Source organism: Tursiops truncatus, chromosome 6 (assembly GCF_011762595.2).
Source record: "Tursiops truncatus isolate mTurTru1 chromosome 6, mTurTru1.mat.Y, whole genome shotgun sequence".
Classification (NCBI taxonomy): Eukaryota; Metazoa; Chordata; class Mammalia; order Artiodactyla; family Delphinidae; genus Tursiops; species Tursiops truncatus.
In genome coordinates, this window is record NC_047039.1 from 10,200,254 (window position 1) to 10,218,343 (window position 18,090).

Sequence of the window (18,090 nt, forward strand, 5' to 3'; positions counted from 1 at the left end):
GCATCTTCCTCCCTCCCACCCTCCCTATCACACCCCTCTAGGTGGTCACAAAGCACCAAGCTGATCTCCCTGTGCTATGCGGCTGCTTCCCCCTAGCTATCTATTTTATGTTTGGTAGTGTATATATGTCCATACCACTCTCTCACTTTGTCCCAGCTTACCCTTCCCCCTCCCCATATCCTCAAGTCCATTCTCTAGTGGGTCTGCATCTTTATTCCCGTCTTGCCCCTAGGTTCTTCTGACCATTTTCTTTTTCTTTTTCTTTTTTTTAGATTCCATATATATGTGTTAGCATATGGTATTTGTTTTTCTCTTTCTGACTTATTTCACTCTGTATGACAGTCTCGAGGTCCATCCACCTCACTACAAATAACTCAGTTCCGTTCCTTTTTATGGCTGAGTAATATTCCATTGTATATATGTGCCACATCTTCTTTATCCATTCATCTGTTGATGGACACTTAGGCTACTTCCATGTCCTGGCTATTGTAAATAGAGCTGCAATGAACATTCTGGTACATGACTCTTTTGGAATTATGGTTTTCTCAGGGTATATGAGAGGCTGATTTTAAAATGATATGGAAGTGCAAAAGACCTAGAATATCAACAGTGATCTTGAAAAAGAAAAACAAAGTTGGAAGAAATTACACGTTCTGATTTCAAGACTTACTATAAGTTTACAGTAATTTACAGTTTTGTATTGGTATAGGGATAGATATAAAGTCCAACGGACGACAAGAGAGAACCCACAAACAGACTCACACATATGCGTTCAACTGATTTTTGATAAAGGTGCCAATGTAATTTAATAGGGAAAGACTAGTGTCTTGACGACTGTTGACTATTTCCAAAAATGATACTCTAACAATTAGACATCCATGTGAAAAAAAAAGTTTATTTTGTGAGGATCAAATGATATAGTTAGTTGACCTGGGGGTTAGAGGTGTTGACCTCCCTGCCCAGTCCAAAATCCAAGTATAACTTTACAGCTGGCCCTCCAAATAGGCAGTTTCTGCATCTGTGGATTCAAACAACCACGGACTGTGAAACACTGGTATGTATTTATTGAAAAACAAAATCCACATAGAAGTAGACCCACACAGTTCAAATCCCTGTTGTTTAGCTGAAGCTGACACACGCTGATGTTAAAAGCTTTCTTAAGGCCGTAAGAATTTGAATGATTGTTTCAAAATTTTATAGGTCTCTCAGATATCAAGGCCCTCCAGCTTGGTTAGTTGAAGCTTCAGTTCCTCACCTAAATAAATGTAGCAACTGATGTCAAATTCTTTGATTTAAGATCTATCCCTGAGTAAACTTCAAGAGTTAACAAAATAATTCCTTAATGTATAAAAGACCATATTTGTAGTTTACAAAAAGTGGTATTTATTCCATTCCCTTCAGAGCCTTCTTCTGTAGATTGTTATTTATAATACTGACTACAGCTGAACTTTAGGTTATGCTATTTTATCAGACACAGATACTTTCTGACTCTTACTAGGGTATTTCTTCTTTCTGTCATTTTTCGCTGTAGGCTTTTTTTAATATAAAGAAAATTAACTTACGTTAGGTAAGACGGATTTCATAAAGCTGTTGAAGGAATATTATACCTTAAGTACAGACTTTTCTCCATGATCTTAGGAAGCAAGAATTGGGGAGAAACAAAAGTGAAAATTACTGAAGGGGGAAAAACACATCTGTGTCTAACCTTTTAAAATCACTTTTGTCAAAGCTTGTGGTAGAATAAAAGTTTTCAAAATACAATTTCTACTTTAAATACAGGTGGAAGAGAAATCTTATTTTATACTTGAAAACCAACCTTCCTTAGTTTTTTAACACCAAAAATGTATGTCCCTGTACATTGCATTTGAGATGATAAAAGCGCTGGTAGGACAATAAATTTCAAGAATTGTAGAAAACTGATTTTCTAACAACAAAGAGTGTCCTCTGAAATTATTTTCACTCCAATTTTTCAGAGCCATCATCAAAGTGAGAAAATATGGGTATTCAGATATATAGCCTGGATTTTTTCCTACGGAAAAGAAAGGTAACCTTATGTGTTATGTTTACAAGAAAACAGTTTGGCAACAAATTGCAGAACATAGAAGAAAATGAGAATAAAAGTAAGAATTTTTTGAACCATAGGACAACATCTGTTCTTATTCTTCAGAGGCTGCAAGACAAGGGAAAATCCTAAAATGCACTCTGCAAAAACATTTATATTTGAAAAGAAGTTTTCTCCTAATAGAAATTAAAGCTCTAAACCTTTTCAATTTGGAGACACAAGTCCCATCTCATATACAGAAATCTGTGCATTTTATACAGATAATAGCCTTCATAGTGGAGCTCTACATAAAACTAGTAAAATTCATTAGGTAGGAATTGATAAAATCTTGTTAAATAAGCATTATAATTATGTTGGGTTGTATTATAATAGGACAATACCATAGTCTGTGACATATGCCCTACCAACACTGCTTTTCTAATATAGATATAAATTCTACCTGTTTAGAGCTGCTTTATTCATAATTGCCGAAACTTGAAAGCAACCAAGATGTCCTTCAGTAGGTGAATGGATAAATAAACTGTGGTACATCTGGACAATGGAATATTACTTAGCACTAAAAAGAAATGAACTATCAAGCCATGAAAAGACATTAAAGACCCTTAAATACATATTATTAAGTGAAAGAAGCCAACCTGAAAAGAATATGATAACATTCTGGAAAAGGCAAAACTATGGAGACAGCAAAAAGATTAGCAGTTGCCAAGGGTTAGGGGAGAGAGAGGGAAGGATGAATAGGTGGAGTACAGAGGATTTTCAGGCAATTAAACTACAGTATCATCTTCTGATACTATAATGGTAGATACTAGTCATTACACTTTTTTCAAGACCCATAGAATGTACAAAACTATCTATACCTAAAGTAAACTATGGACTTTGGGTGACAACGTAGGTTCATATTATAATAAAGTACCACTCTAGCGCAAGATGCTGAGAGTAGGGAAGGCTGTGTGTGTGTGGAGGGGCAGGAGGTATATGGGAACTCTCTATACTTTCTGTTCACTTTTGCTGTGAACCTAAAACTACTCTAAAACATAAAGTCTATTTTTAAAAAAAGGTATATTGACATTTTAGTTGGTTTTTAGTGTCTGGTCTGAAGTTCTACTTTGTAAAGAAATTATCATAATTAAATTGAATACATAGTGCTTTTACTCTTCATTTTAAAGATAACTAAGAAAAGGGAAGTGATCTGAATACAGCTGGAACACTTCTGAAACTGTTTCAGAGCTTCTCTTTATACAAATTCTTACATTTTGGGAATGAGAGTCACTAGATAGGGGTAACGTGCATACTTGTTAAATGTACTTAACAGTTTAAAAACAGAACGGAAATTTGACAACTAGAAAAGACACTTGGAAAACATTTGGTCAAACCCCTCGTCTTATAAATAAAGAAACTGAGGCTCAGAGAAGTTATGTGATTTGTCCTGGATCACAAGGCTATTTGACAGAAGGACTAGAATTTTGGGATTCAAAAGTTTAATGGTCACTTTTCCATTATACTGCTATCATTCAAGAAAACAGAATTATGATAAATTTCTTAAAATTCAGAGATGATTAATTTTTCTTCTTTCACTTATTTATTTTTTAAGAGGACATGAATCTAATTAGTGTATTTATTTAGCTGATAAGCACTCACTCAAGCATTGCCCATTTACTCATTTATTCTGCCAGCGTGATTTTTCCCAGAGGTCATTTAAAAAGAAAATCATGTTTTAAGAATTCTAATAGCCCAAGAAAATGTTTCACCCTGAAAGTGAATATAAAACATACATATTTATTACTAAAGCAAAGGCTATGTATGTTCCCCACCCCACCACTGTTAGTGAGAATTTAGAAAGTTGCTCGACCTCTTACAGAGGTAAAAATCCACCCTTGGTGGGAGCAGCTGTGACTCTGTGAAAAAAGCTACAAATAACATGCTGGGAAATTCAGCAGGCACTGTTATTATATCCTGTTTATACTGTCATTTTTCCTATCAGTAGGATATTATTTATACAGACCCCACCCATGAACTTCTTGTTTATCTTATTATAGAAATCCTCCAAATCTATAAAAAGAAGCCTCTGTATTTTGTTTCTGGAACAAGCCCATGTGTTATAATTTTGCACCTCACTACACATTTTTATTTAGCATTTCCTTTTGTTATGCACCACTCGTTCTCATTTTTATCCCAAGGTTGATTTATTTCATTATTTCACATAATATAGTTAAACTTAACTGACTTTAAGAGACTCCAATACAGGACAGATTCCAGAGCACCATATCCTAAACTTTATTTTGTGGTAGATTTCACCAGGTACACATTCTTTTAAGATACACTTGATTAATTTGTTTAGACAGAAAAATGTGCCTATATATTAATCAGGTACCCCAAGGAGTGAGCCCTGGGCACCTGGAAGGCTTCCTCACTCGGGCCACTCTATCTCAGGTGGGCCAGTTATGAGGGCCAAGCTTCAAACTGATTCTCACTAACTCACCATTCTCTAGCCGGATGTCTTTTCTGGAATGAAAAGCACTGCCCCTGAGTTTAGTTTGATGGCTAGACAGGCTGGGTGAAAATGTAACACAGTAATACATGAGAAATACATGAATTCAGTTAGTTGACCAAAGGGACAATGAACCAATCTGGTTATAAATCATCCTCATTCCCCTGCCTTATGTAAATAATTGAATTAAAGTAGATAAAAGAAAAATACAAATTTCTTAAGGGCAGGAATTAATGCTGCATTTGTTGAGCAAATTAATATTTCTAGAGGAGGAACACCACTGGACAAAGTCATACTGGATAAATTTTCACATGTGTAGCTTGTGTTAGCTTCACCAATACTCCCTTTCTAGGTAAACATGAGATCTTCAGAGAGTATGTGCAATGCTAGACTCTTTGAGCATGTCTAAGAAAGATCTCTGCTTTTAAAGAATACTACTATAAAATGCAGAACTGAAATGAGGTTTAATATCTCAGGGTGGTAAACTAAGTGTATTAATTTCAGAAAAAAGAGAGGTCTACATGGGCTAAAGTGATCAAAGAAGTCAGAATGAGGATAATAACTGAGGTAATGTTGATAAACAGGAATTGATAAGACCAAGGTGAGGAGGTGAAGGTGTCCTAGGCACAATCAACGACTTATTAGCATCCAGGTGACCAGAATACTACAAATGGCACATAGCTGAATCCAGCTAGGGATTATACTGAAAAGGAGAAGGATATAAAGAGAAGGCTGGAGTAGATTATGAAGCGTTTCATTTTCTAGACAATGGAGAACCATTAAAGATATCTGATCAAGGGGAAATGAACCAGCTTTTGGACTAGGAATGACGAGGAGGAAGAATAAGTTGGGGTGAGGCAGAAATGGGGGCAAGAAGTTTTAACAGTACCAAATCTTATGATTACAGTGGCAAAAGAAAAGTCCATGTGTTATAACAGATAATACCTGTGTAAAAATTTTAACTCTTGCTTTCAAAAACAGGAGATGGCATCATGATGACTGTCACTGACTGGGGCAATGTTAAACAGTGCCAATCCATTGAAATTAGCATCAGGAAAGCTTACCAGTCTCCTAGAACTGCACTTCTCACACCCAGATCACCTGGAGATCTGGTTAAAATGTAAATTCTGATTCAGTAGGTATAGCATGATACTCTGTATCTTTACATTTCTAATAAGCTTCCAATATTGCTGTCCCATGGACTACATTTTGAGTAGCAAGATGCTAAAACATCTTTTAATTTCCCTTTCCAAAAGGCAGTACTGGGGAGAATGGATACATGTATATGTATGGCTGAGTCCCTTTGCTGTACACCTGAAACTATCACAACATTGTTAATTGGCTATACTCCAGTATAAAATAAGTTTTAAAAAAACTTAAGGAAAAATATTGAATAGAAAAAACAAAACAAACAGACAAACAAAAACCCCGAAAAGGCAGGATTTGATGAATGGTATAACTAATGCTTTAGATATGGCTAAGAAATTCCTTTTAAAGGTATTTTATTATAATTTGCATCAACGTCTGATGGGTTTCAAAAGATATTATTTAAAAAGTCCAAGATGATTCAAGATTCAGGGTATTCAAGACATTCAGAAATATTTCCACTTGGGCAAAATCAACTTTATAATGCTGTCTATAACAGTACGATTTTGTCTTTTTTTTTTTGAGGTTGACAAGCTAGAAGATACTACTGCTACTAATCTTGGGGGCTGAAATAAAAGTCCTGAAAGACAACGCTCCATCTTTCCATAGTGCACATCAGTGGGTTTTGGTAAAACCCACTTAACTTGCCCTTACAATGCCCTTAGCACCATGCCTTAATCCTTGAAGATAAAGGTAACAATTTATTTTAAATATCCTACTGAAAAACAACTGAAGATTATAAAAATTAAATTCACACACTGTCCTTTTGTTTAAGATTTCTAGGCGAAGGGACATGCCTTTAATTAATTTTTTTTTTTTTTACCACGAACGGAAGTGTCATTTATAAAAATACATTACTAGTGTAATATGTTACACACATATTAAAATTGGCTGACCTTAGATTCTTGGGGTGAAATTTAAGACTTCTGAAATCTCAAGTTTCATTTTTAACCAAATAAATGGTCAATAACAACCGTTTAGGTAAATGAGCTTCAATATGTATCAATGTCTAGAGAATAGAAATAGTATCTTAAAATTGGAAGGTACTGTTAAAGATCAGATCCAACTATATCATTGTAGAAGTAAGAAACTGAGGTGCAGAGGCTAAAAAGCCCGAAGTCACAGAGCTGCTAGTGGCATGTTAAAAAAAGGAAGGGGAGGAACAAATTAATTTTCATATCCATCAATGTACAACACACAACAATGTATCAACTACAACATGTAGTTGAAAGAGTTTCTGGTTCCTCTCATGACTAAGACATAGTTGATTTTATTAAGGTCTTATAAATCATTGATATCCAAGAAAGGAAGACTACAGACCAACAAAGAAAACACATGCTACCCCAAAATTCAAGAACTCCATAAAAAATGCAATCTGAATAGAGAATGACACATATACACCACATACTCAGGATAGGGCTGCGGTGGGGTGGGTAATGGGATGGGATATAAAAAACAAAGAGAAGACACTGGTAATTCTTATCTTCTCAGTAATGCTTTGAGGAAAGCTTTCACATATAGAAAAGTGGTTGAAAAAACACAACTTCCTTTACTCTCATGAATCATTTTTTAATTGGTAAAATCAGGGATTGGATTTGGAGGACTGTGAAGCTTTTAAAAATATGAAATGTAGATAGCAGTTGGATGTGCATGTGTCATAAGCTCTGTCACAATTACAAGAAAACCAGAGAATCCTTTTTTAGCCATAAAATAGGGAATTTTATGCTTATTACAAATGCTGTAAAATTTACTAGCACAAGTAAAAAAAAAAAGTCACTGGAGAAGTTCCAAGATGTCGGAGACAATGGGTTTTAAATCACAGGCATACATTATTATGCCTAAGCTGACAGATCTGCACTGCAATGCAGAAATGCAAGCAATATTCCAACATCTGCACCAGAAGGCAGAGACTAGACAAGATTCCAGAATAAAGGGCTCTTCAGCTCTTACCTGTTACCTGTGCAACAACTGCTTGGGAAATCCTCCGATTGGCAAGAAAGGCTTTGATTTCCTCTTTTATCACACTGCTGTCCCTCCTAACAAAAACAGAAGACAAGACCAACAATGTATGTTGAAGGTAGAAATCCTCATCTTTGCTAAGAAAGGTGAAGCAGAGAGGTGGGGAGAACACAGAAAGAAAGGACACAAAAATAAAGGTAAACAGACCAAGCTTGTGTGAAAATATGAAATTAAAACAAACCAAGAAACACCAAATATTCAAGTCCTAAAACATCACACCATCAGACAGACGCTTTAGTGAATACCACAGTAGATATAAGTCTCATACCAGAGGACGGTTAATCGCATGCTGTTTATAATTCACATTAGGAACAAGGCTGCCATATGGTATATACAAAGTTTCATTACTGGGTAATGAATATATCTTACACAGACAGAAATCCTAGAAAAATAAAAAGCAACAACAACAACAAAAATCAGTTGTGAGTAGATTGTGGTTTCGCATGTTAACTATGCAACCGCATAAATAATGTTCAGTTCATTTGAAAACCTTTGTTAAAGGAATAGAAATCATCATTCTCACAACTGCTAAATTATTAGCCATTTTAAGAAGGCTCTGCCTTTTAATTCGCCTTCTTTGTCCTGAATAAACCAAAAAAATTTTAAGCAGGATGGGTTGAATATAAAATTTTAATATAAAAGAGACATTAATTTCCTAGTACATGTAATATACAGAATGCTTAATACTTAAAACTACACTATATTTTGTGTCCTTGGGATTACATATTATAAACCTAATTTTTCCTTCACTAGATGCCTTATAAATTTTTACTTATTTAAAAATTCAACAAATTCTCAAAAGACTAGACATTCACTAGAATGACAATGAATGGCAAGACTTCTGTTTCTCCACCAGAACAAATAGAATACTTCAGTAAAAATTATACTTAAAGCCTTAAAGACCAATTTCTCTTTGAATGTTCAAAAGTATTACATAAATGGAATTTCATTCAAGCTCAAAAGTAACAGAAGAGTGGCAATTTATGGTCTAACACAGGGGGTCAACAACTATGGCCCATGGACTAATCTGGCCTCCCACCTGTTTTTATACAACCTATGAGCTAAGAATAGTTTTCATAGATGAACATTCACAATCAATTTGAGGACAGGGAATACTAACTTTGAACATGAAGTAAGCAAAATATTATCCTCTCCCCACCAAAAAATTCCATTCTTCTCATTAGTAGGCCTGTATTTTAAAAATTGTATTCAATTATTAATTATTCTATATTGAATTTTATAAATAAAAATTTGTGACCATTTGCTTTCTCTCTTGTATGTAAGTATCTATATTATATCGACTTTGCCTCTTGGCCACGAAGTCTAAAATGTTTTCCATCTAACCCTTTACAGAAAAAGTTTGTGAACCCCTGATCTGAGACAAAGGGATCATGACATCTTTACAAATCATTTTGTGAATGATCCACAGACTCCTTATAGGAGCTCAAGTCTCTCTACAGATTATTTGGAACAAGGAAAGAAAGTATCCTATCCCCTAAGAATCAGCTGTGATTCACTCAGAGCAGATTTGCAGTCCTTTGCTGAGGAGGAGCTGTACACTCTGTTGGTGAATTCCATGCTCCCTTTGAGGAATTCTGGAAAAGAGCAGAGAAGTGATAGTAGGGACAGCTTCCAACCTGGAGCTCCAGTCTACTCCTCATCTACTGGCTGGAAATCCTAATCAAAAAGATTCCCAAAGAAAGAAAAGAAAGAGGCCACTGCCTAATCCAATATTTGAAAATTCTCATACTGATCTAGATACTCCCTAGATTCCTTCCACAATGCTTATTTATATTTGATTCTTTGAAAAGTATCATTCTCATTTAAAAATTATGTATCTGAAAGAAAAAGGCACAAAGAAATACATTTTAATGTCAAACAAAATAACTGTCTACATTATCATATGGCTGTCAAATATCCATCAACAATCAGTAGAGCAAGATAAACTTCAGCAGTATCTATTTCAATTGGCTTATGTAAATAAAACCACCAAATCATTTGGTTTCTGATACAGATGCAAAATTAACCTGAAAAAATTTAAATAAAGCATTGCATTTCAATGTACAGAATGTCCCTCTAGGAAAATGAAAACTGAGTTTAAGAGACTATCTATTAAGGTTAAATAAAAATGTGCTTCTGTGGGGAAAATGATTAAATGGTATTTTCTTGATTACTGATTTAAATTGGAATTTAAATCAATTTATTTAAAATCAATTTCACCTAGAGACTAAGTCACAAAGAGGAGATAACACGCAATATTCCAGTAGGGCATATCCGGTTTGTGAATTATTCACAGCCCTGCAGTATGATATTACCAAGGACTGCAGCAAGACAGAAGGAACCCCAAAAAGTCTGCAACAGAGCAGCAGTTCACTTACCCTCTCTCAGAGACTATATTTTTAGATCCTTGGCAAGTTTCTAAGCACCCACAATGAGTTTTAAAAAAACCAAAAAAACCGCTTTACTCAACTGCTTTACCAGAGAGAAGCTTTTTCAAGTTGAAGAAAAACATAAAACAAGATAAGAGTGTGCTTGGGCAAGTCATTTAATAAAGCTGGTTGCATCATCTGGTAAAATGAGAACATTAATACCCCCCACCACAAGCCTTTTAAGATTTTTCTCCAAGCAGTGAAATTAAATTTAAACAAAGTTTAATATCAAATGTGTGTGTGTATATAGTATAAAAAATTTTTAAATTCTTCAATGTAAAACTTTTTGAAACTGTAAAAGCACTACATAAACAATGACTATTATTTTATAATACCCTGGAAAGAATCCCAGGAAAAGAATAAACAGACGATCTGCTCTAAGTATGTAAGACTGAAGTAAACATCTGCATTGGGTATTTTAAAGCACCATGAAAAGACTTCTATACAGTCAATTTAGATACAAGTGTTGTGTCATTTGGTTGGTTACACTAGGTATTTTCAAATAGTAACAGCATTTAACTTTCACTGTGTCCAGTTCTCTTATGTATTTCAAAAACTTCCATTCTACTGGGTTAAATTTGTTCTTTAAACTTTCACATATTCCCCCTCACTCATTCCACCTTCTTTAACGACCTGCCTCTCCTAATGTTGTCCACACTGTACCCTGTGAAGTCACCAATTTCCTGGTGTGAAAACTCCTTCACTGACTCCAAATTTAACTCTTTCATCTATTCCTTACTTCCTCTCTTCATCTAAAATTTGGCATCTTTAAGGAGAATGAATCCACTTTTCCTCCCTTATCTTATAAAATCTCACACTTCTCATGATTTCTACTCCTCCAGCCTTATGGAATAAAAGTGAAGTGTAGGCTGATCTTTCTTTGACTCTACAGTTTATTTCCAAGATAAGCTACCACTCTATTTGTATCTAACCACTTACATACGCTCAGTAATGCCTCTTCGTGAAATTACCCTTTTTAAAGACATCTTAAAATAATAATAATTGCCACCTATTCAGAGACGTTCTCCCTGATCCTCAGAGCTAAAAAAGATCTTTTCTTCCAATAACTAACTTTACCATTTTGTTTATACTACTCACATGCGAATATATTACATGTTATTCTGTATTATAGTTGCTCCTGATCTGGTCTTATCTCTCCTACTAGCCTACAAAGTCCTTTAGCACAAAGACTGTGTCTTATTCATCATGGGGTTTGCATATAATAGAGCTTAATTTGTTCCATGAATGAACAAATCTGTAGTTGAAGATAAAAGGTTGTAAAATGGAAAACCTGATCTAGATAATTTATAAAACAGCTCTAAATTCTTAATATCAAATATGTTTAAGCTTCCCAAAACAGAATGGAAGAGAGTTATGTATACTAGCTCAAAACGGTAATATTTCCTTTTCTGGAACAAAGGCTATTAAAGACTGAATGTTTAAAAGTGGTACGCTTTAAGATCTTCCATATTCTCTTAGTTGATATACACTACACATTCTGTAGGACCCTTTAAAGTAGACATCTATCTCAAAGACTTCCAGAGATGGAGCGATACCTACCAAGACAGACTATTTCACAGGTGGGAAAATATAATTACACACAAATGCTTTCACATATGAATAAAAACCTTTTTACTTTAATTTCTACTCATGGAGATAAAGCATAATTTAGAATTTTAAAAGATAATGTTAAAACAAAAGCTATTCTATCTGTGTGAACAACATGGTAACTGATTATTATGTCTTATAGAACATAAATCCCTACCTACACAAGTAAATAAGCTATTACTAGGCATATGGATAACCAACTCAGAAGAAAGTCTCAGGATCCTAGATAACATACTAAACACTCATGAAAATTTAGTACGTGGGTAGTTAGGAATAATATCTTTTATATGACATTGTTTATTAATTCTGATTAAGCTTCATTTCAATTGTTATTTTATATATACACAATAGGACAGATACACTTTAATAGGTACACACTATTATATTAGCAGATGTACATATACACCTATATATAAACATATATATTAACAGATGCTTTTAAAAAATATTAACATGGAAAATCGGGCTTTATTCTAGCTCCTGGCTTTAAAATCCTTCCTAAAATGTTATATTCAACAATTTGCTGAGAATTCATATTCTAGTTTCCCTTTCATTTTTTTTTAACCCTGATCAATCCAAAAATGGAAAAAGTAGCATTTACTCTCTTTCTGATTCTTAACAAGCTAATCAGGTATACAGTTACAAATTAATCAAGTTTTACCAAAAAAAAAAAAAGCCTCCTTTGTATACCTTGAAATTATTAGGAGTTAAGTTCGTGGACCCAGTGGATTATGAAATTTGAAAGCTCTATCATACGGCTGAGTGCTCTGGAGGTTGGGGAATGTAAGCATACAAGAGGTGAATTACATATGACACATGTAGAAAAGGAGGCAGGAAGGCATTCAAGGATCCATTCTCCCCACCTAGAGACCACCAAATCCAACCCACTATATCACCACAGTGTTGAGTGGGCAAAGGGCAGTGTAGCCCTATGTGGGCACAGGGTACTCAGAAAGATTCACTACCAAAACTTTCTCTAACATTCTACCAAATAAAAACTCATTAGGCTAGTAAGTGATTGATTTGACGTGGCAAATATCACGTGGGGGAAGAGTGGGGGATAAGTCCATTATGGCTTTCACACTTTGTCTTAAGTTACATTAACCACCATTCCTAAAATTTTACTGAAATCTACACACATGAAAAATTTATTTACAGAGGCAACAGATACCAGCGACAGACACACTGGTAATAAAGACATGGGTTAGCATTCAGCTCTGCCACTTAATATTTAAGTTTTCTTGGGTCAATTACTTAATTTTTGTGAATCTCAATTTCTCTGCTCTACCTCACACACAGCATGGTTGTAATGATTAAAAGTGAAACCAGTCATGTAATCAACTTCTCCCTCAAACCTAAGGATTGGTACTATTTGTAAACTTGAGAAAAACAAGAGGTGGGCACAAAGTTAGAGTGCAGATGTGGGTGAGGGCACAATGGCAGAGGACCACAGAGCCAGAAGGTTCAACGAGACCACTACATGAGTAGAGGACACCACAGGAGCAGTTCTAAGAAAGAAGCCATAAAGTATCCTACCTATGCAACAAGGTAGGATGTATGTAAATTAAATACTGATAACAATTATAAACACATATATATCTAATGATGACACTTGAATGTGTGTAATTGCTGGATTTAACTACAAACTCTAGTCCTGGCTAAATAGGTTTTCTGTTTATTTTGAGGACACAGTTGAACTACAACACTATGATAACCTTAGAGTTAATAGTCAATTTTTTAGATCGTTATAGTCAAGTTTTAGACTCTGGACAATCTTCCAGGGACTTTTGTCCCAAATTTCTTGTTAGGCTAACACACATTTGGGAACTAACTATTGTTTTTAAAGCTCATTAAAACTGATTAACGACAGCAACAACAACAAAAATCAGGCTAGCATTCTAACAAATTTTATTGTTGATACCCACTCTACTAGCATAATTAAAAGCTAACCTTCTTACATTTTAACTACTAAAGTAACTTCTATTTGCCCAAAACGTCCTCTCTCTTAATCTTGACAGTGATATAGATGTTAAATTCAAAAGGAACATCTAAACTTTGGCCAGCTGTTTAAGCAAGTGAAAATGAATTAAAAGCCAAGCTGATCTTTTATATTTTTAAGTTTCACAAAGCTTAAATAATAGGGTCCTGTAGCTGCTCTATGAAACTATTCATTACAGGAATTACGTTGAAATCTATTGGATTGGCCAAAAAGTTCATTTGGTTTTAAGTAAAAATAAAAGACATTTTTCATTTCCACCAAAAACTTTATTGAACAACATATTCATTAACCAAACGAACTTTTTGGCTGACACAATAGATACAATAGTCCGTTTAGCCCAGAACTCCCTATATGGCAGTTCCACCCTAAAAATAAATTCAGGACAGTTTGTTCAAAAGATATTTTACCTTTGTGGTACTATAGGATAGATGTTCCATATGGCAGTATTAAGTCACCATTATACTATCTTCAAGTCCTAAAGTCTTACAGAAGAACTACAACTCATAATTATAGGTTATAATTTTATTTCACAAATTACTGCTACGGTTTCTTTCATATATACTGTAACTAATCTACCTGCAGGCTCTCCTCCCTACTACAGTAGTGATAATCTACTGAAAACAATGCTTTTATCAACTCTTTCCTACAGACCTGTAAGAACTCCTTTAATTTCCACCAAGTTAAACATAAATTATGTATATGGAATTCAAATCTTCCCCAAATCTGTACTGCCTCTTAATATACTATTCTTATTACCATATCTAGCCAATCTGCAGTTTTTATAAGACTAATTATGTCTTGCCTTTTCTACCTGTTACCATTCCCTTAACTTTAAATAAAGCTCCTATATTTTAAAACAGAAGCTATCCTTTAAAGCTTAGCTCAAATTCCTCCATTCAATTGACATATTAAGCCCTTAACATGTGCTAAGGACAGTTCTAGATCCTGGAGACACAACAATGGAAAGCACATCAGTGCTGCCCTCAAAATGTCCCAGGTCCAGGGTGAAGCCTCTCCTAATCACCTCTGTTGAAACTCGACTTTTCTCAGTGTTTCAAACTCTAAGTGTTTACACTTATTTTGTAATAGATAACATTAAATTTGTGTGTGCGTGCGTGCGTGTGTGTGTGTGTGTGTATGGCATCTATTGCTAAAATTAGAACTTTAGCTTCTTAGGGGTAGAAACCATGTCTATTTTTCTGCTTAAGAACATTGCTTTTTAAATAGATGCTCAAAATTATTTTGTTGATTGGCATGTTGGAGGGAAAAATTAAGAGTATACGTATCATGATAAAGTCATCCTATCAGAACAAGTACTTACAATGGATTTAAGGATTATAATGTGTTTGTTAGAAATGCACAAAATTCAGATGTTAGTGATTAGAGCCATAAAGAGAAGGCTAACCTTTGCTTTGATAACAGAGAGAATGGAAAAGACTTATCAAGCAGCAAAGAGAAAGAACTTAAGTAGAGAAGAAAATTAAATGTTTTTGAATTAAAAACATAAAAATTTTAATTTTTTTCTTTATCACTAAAGGAGGAGGGGACATCACAGTTCTTATAGGTAAAGAGCTGAAATACAGCTTCATTACTCAAAATCAGTCTTAAGAATATAAACATTTGGAGGACTCTGAATAAGAAAGGAACTAACCTCATTAATTCCTCTACTTTATCATCTACATCTAGGTCCTCTTCTGAGGCTTCAAAACTGTATGACCTCTGACCCATGCTGTTTGCATGGTAGCGAGTTGGTGACATCTTTCCATTGGATGTGGATAATCGCTCGTTATTCTCCCTCCCATTCTGATTGGTAGTACAAGGCTGTGGGGAGGTATCATAACTGTTGCTAGGTGATGGGGACATTCCAGAATGCTGGGTCTGTGTGGAAGCTGTAGCTGTAGAGGAAGATGCTGGAACATTGTTGGTAGTATTCCCATATGAACTTCCTCCGTAGCTGGACCTTCTTCCAAACTTGTCGCTATGCTCTTGATCAAGACGGTCCAAAGTTTCCAAGGCATGGAGAATTTCATGTTTAGTCATTCCAGTACGTCGAAGGCGCTGAAGCAGATCTATCTGCTCTATGGTAAATCTGGGTTCATCTGTATAGTGAGACATGGTTTCCAGCAAACTAAAACAAAAAAAATTTTTTTAAAGTTCCTTTATTTACAATATCTACCAAAGAATATATCATTATGTATTGAGAATACACAGAAGATAAAATATTTCTATATCAACTTCTTTACTGAAAATGATTAAGACATTATTATTATCATATTATAATAACAGGAATATTTTGTTTTATCAGCAAAACTGACCTAGGAACTCTGTGACTTCATTTACTGTAGACAAACAGTTTGGTAAGCTTAGCCCAAGGAAATACTAATAACCAGCAAGAATATTTAAATGGAAAAGTAAGAGAGGCACACAAAAAAATTTATCAAGCACCATTTTACCCACCACTTTGCAATTTCATGAGTATTTCATCTCTGTAATGTATTCTCTCTTAATAGTTATCCCAAGAAATGGATCTTTCGTGGTGGTGGCCAAACTGAACTATTCATTTTTCTTAGGAAATTGCTTCTCCATTATGCTTCCTTTAACTAACACAAGATACTGTAGCACACCAGAAAATGTCTCAGAGTCAATAACAATATTAAGTTCAAGGGAGCTGTCAAATATCATAAAAATTCTCACTACTTGAATTCCTTTCTTATAAAACCTGACTTTCTTAAGATTTTTTTAAGTGGGAATTTCTTCTATTTTTATTTTTATAGTTCTAGTGCCAAATAGGTTGCATGGCATGCAGCAGGCTCTCAGTAAGTGCCTGCTGATGGAAATAAATGTCAAAGAATTTTCTCATCCTTTCCAGGTAAATTTCTGCTCTGGGCCAGTTCCCCTAAGCTGTTGGAGATCTATTTCTCTATCCCTCTATACTAAAAATTTATTGAACATGCACTCTAGGCAGGCATTGGGCAAGAGTTTCAGGTAATATAATCTCAGTTCCTGACGACAACCCTCTGTAGTTTTTCTTTTAAGTTTTACATTGATTGATTGATTGTTGAGGAAACTAAGGCTCACAATGCTTTTGTAGCTTGCAAACAAGTCTGATTAAGACATAGAAAAGATTTAAACCTTACTGACTCCAAAAGCATGCATCATTCTGCTTTCCAATATATGGCAGGACTTACTGGAATCAAATGATATGGGACACAGGCTTTTGTCCTTTTTTAAATCTCCTAAACCACTTAGATAAAACCTATTGATGGACTAGTGGTTCTAGTAACAGTTTTTTATATTTAAGATCTTTGCTCCATCTAGAATTTATATTTACCTAATGAGTGTGAAAGGATTTGAGCTTTATCTTTTCCCAAATGGATAGCTCATTTCTCCAATATGCTTTACTGAGTAATACATCTCTTCTCCTCTGGTCTGAAATGCCACCTTTATCATATACAAAATTTCCACAAAAATCTGTATCTACCTTTGGAGTCTCTATTCTATTGCAATGACTGCTTTGTCTTCTAAGTCCTTTTAAAAATAGCAGGCGGGACTTCCCTGGTGGCGCAGCAGTTGAGAATCCGCCTCCCAATGCAGAGGATACAGGTTCGATCCCTGGTCCGGGAAGATCCCACATGCCGCGGAGCAAATGAGCCCGTGCGCCACAACTACTGAACCTGTGCTGTAGAGCCCACATGCCACAATTAATGAAGCCCGCGTGCCTAGAGCCCGCGCACCACAACAAAGAGTAGCCCCACTGGCAGCAACTAGAGAGAACCCAACGCAGGCAAAAATAAATAAATAAAATTTTAAAATAAATAAAATTAAAATAAGCAGGCAGAAGATGGCGGAAGAGTAAGACGCGGAGATCACCTTCCTCCCCACAGATACACCAGAAATACATCTACGCGTGGAACAACTCCTGCGGAGCACATACTGAACGCTGGCAGAAGACCTCAGACCTCCCAAAAGGCAAGGAACCCCCCACGTACCTGGTTAGGGCAAAAGAAAAAACTAAACAGAGACGGAAGGATAGGGATGGGTCCTGCACCAGCGGGAGAGAGCTGTGAAGGCGGAAAAGTGTCCACACACTAGGAAGCCCCTTCGCGGGTGGAGACTTCGGGAGGCGGAGTGGGGGAGCTTGGGAGCCGCGGAGGAGAGCACAACAACAGGGGTGCGGAGGGCAAACCGGACAGATTCCAGCGCAGAGGATCGGGCCGACCGGAACTCACCAGCCGAGAGGCTTGTCTGCTCGCCCGCCGGGGCGGGCGGGACTGGGAGCTGAGGCTCCGGCTTTTGTCGGAGCTCCGGCAGAGGACTGAGGTTGGCGGCGTGAACACAG

The 18,090-nt window shown here is 35.6% G+C and overlaps 1 protein-coding gene across 13 annotated transcripts in view; it reads right to left on the bottom strand.

Moving 5' to 3' along the window:
* Positions 1-18,090, bottom strand: part of HMBOX1 (homeobox containing 1) — a 207,133-nt gene that overhangs the window by 81,429 nt on the left and 107,614 nt on the right. For all 13 annotated transcript variants that reach the window (XM_033857582.2, XM_033857581.2, XM_033857580.2 and 10 more), the window contains exons 3-4: positions 15,403-15,879; positions 7,647-7,732 (exon numbers count right to left, since the gene is read on the bottom strand). In XM_033857582.2, coding sequence (XP_033713473.1) covers positions 7,647-7,732; positions 15,403-15,879 — 563 coding nt within the window. The remainder of the gene's footprint in view (positions 1-7,646; positions 7,733-15,402; positions 15,880-18,090) is intronic.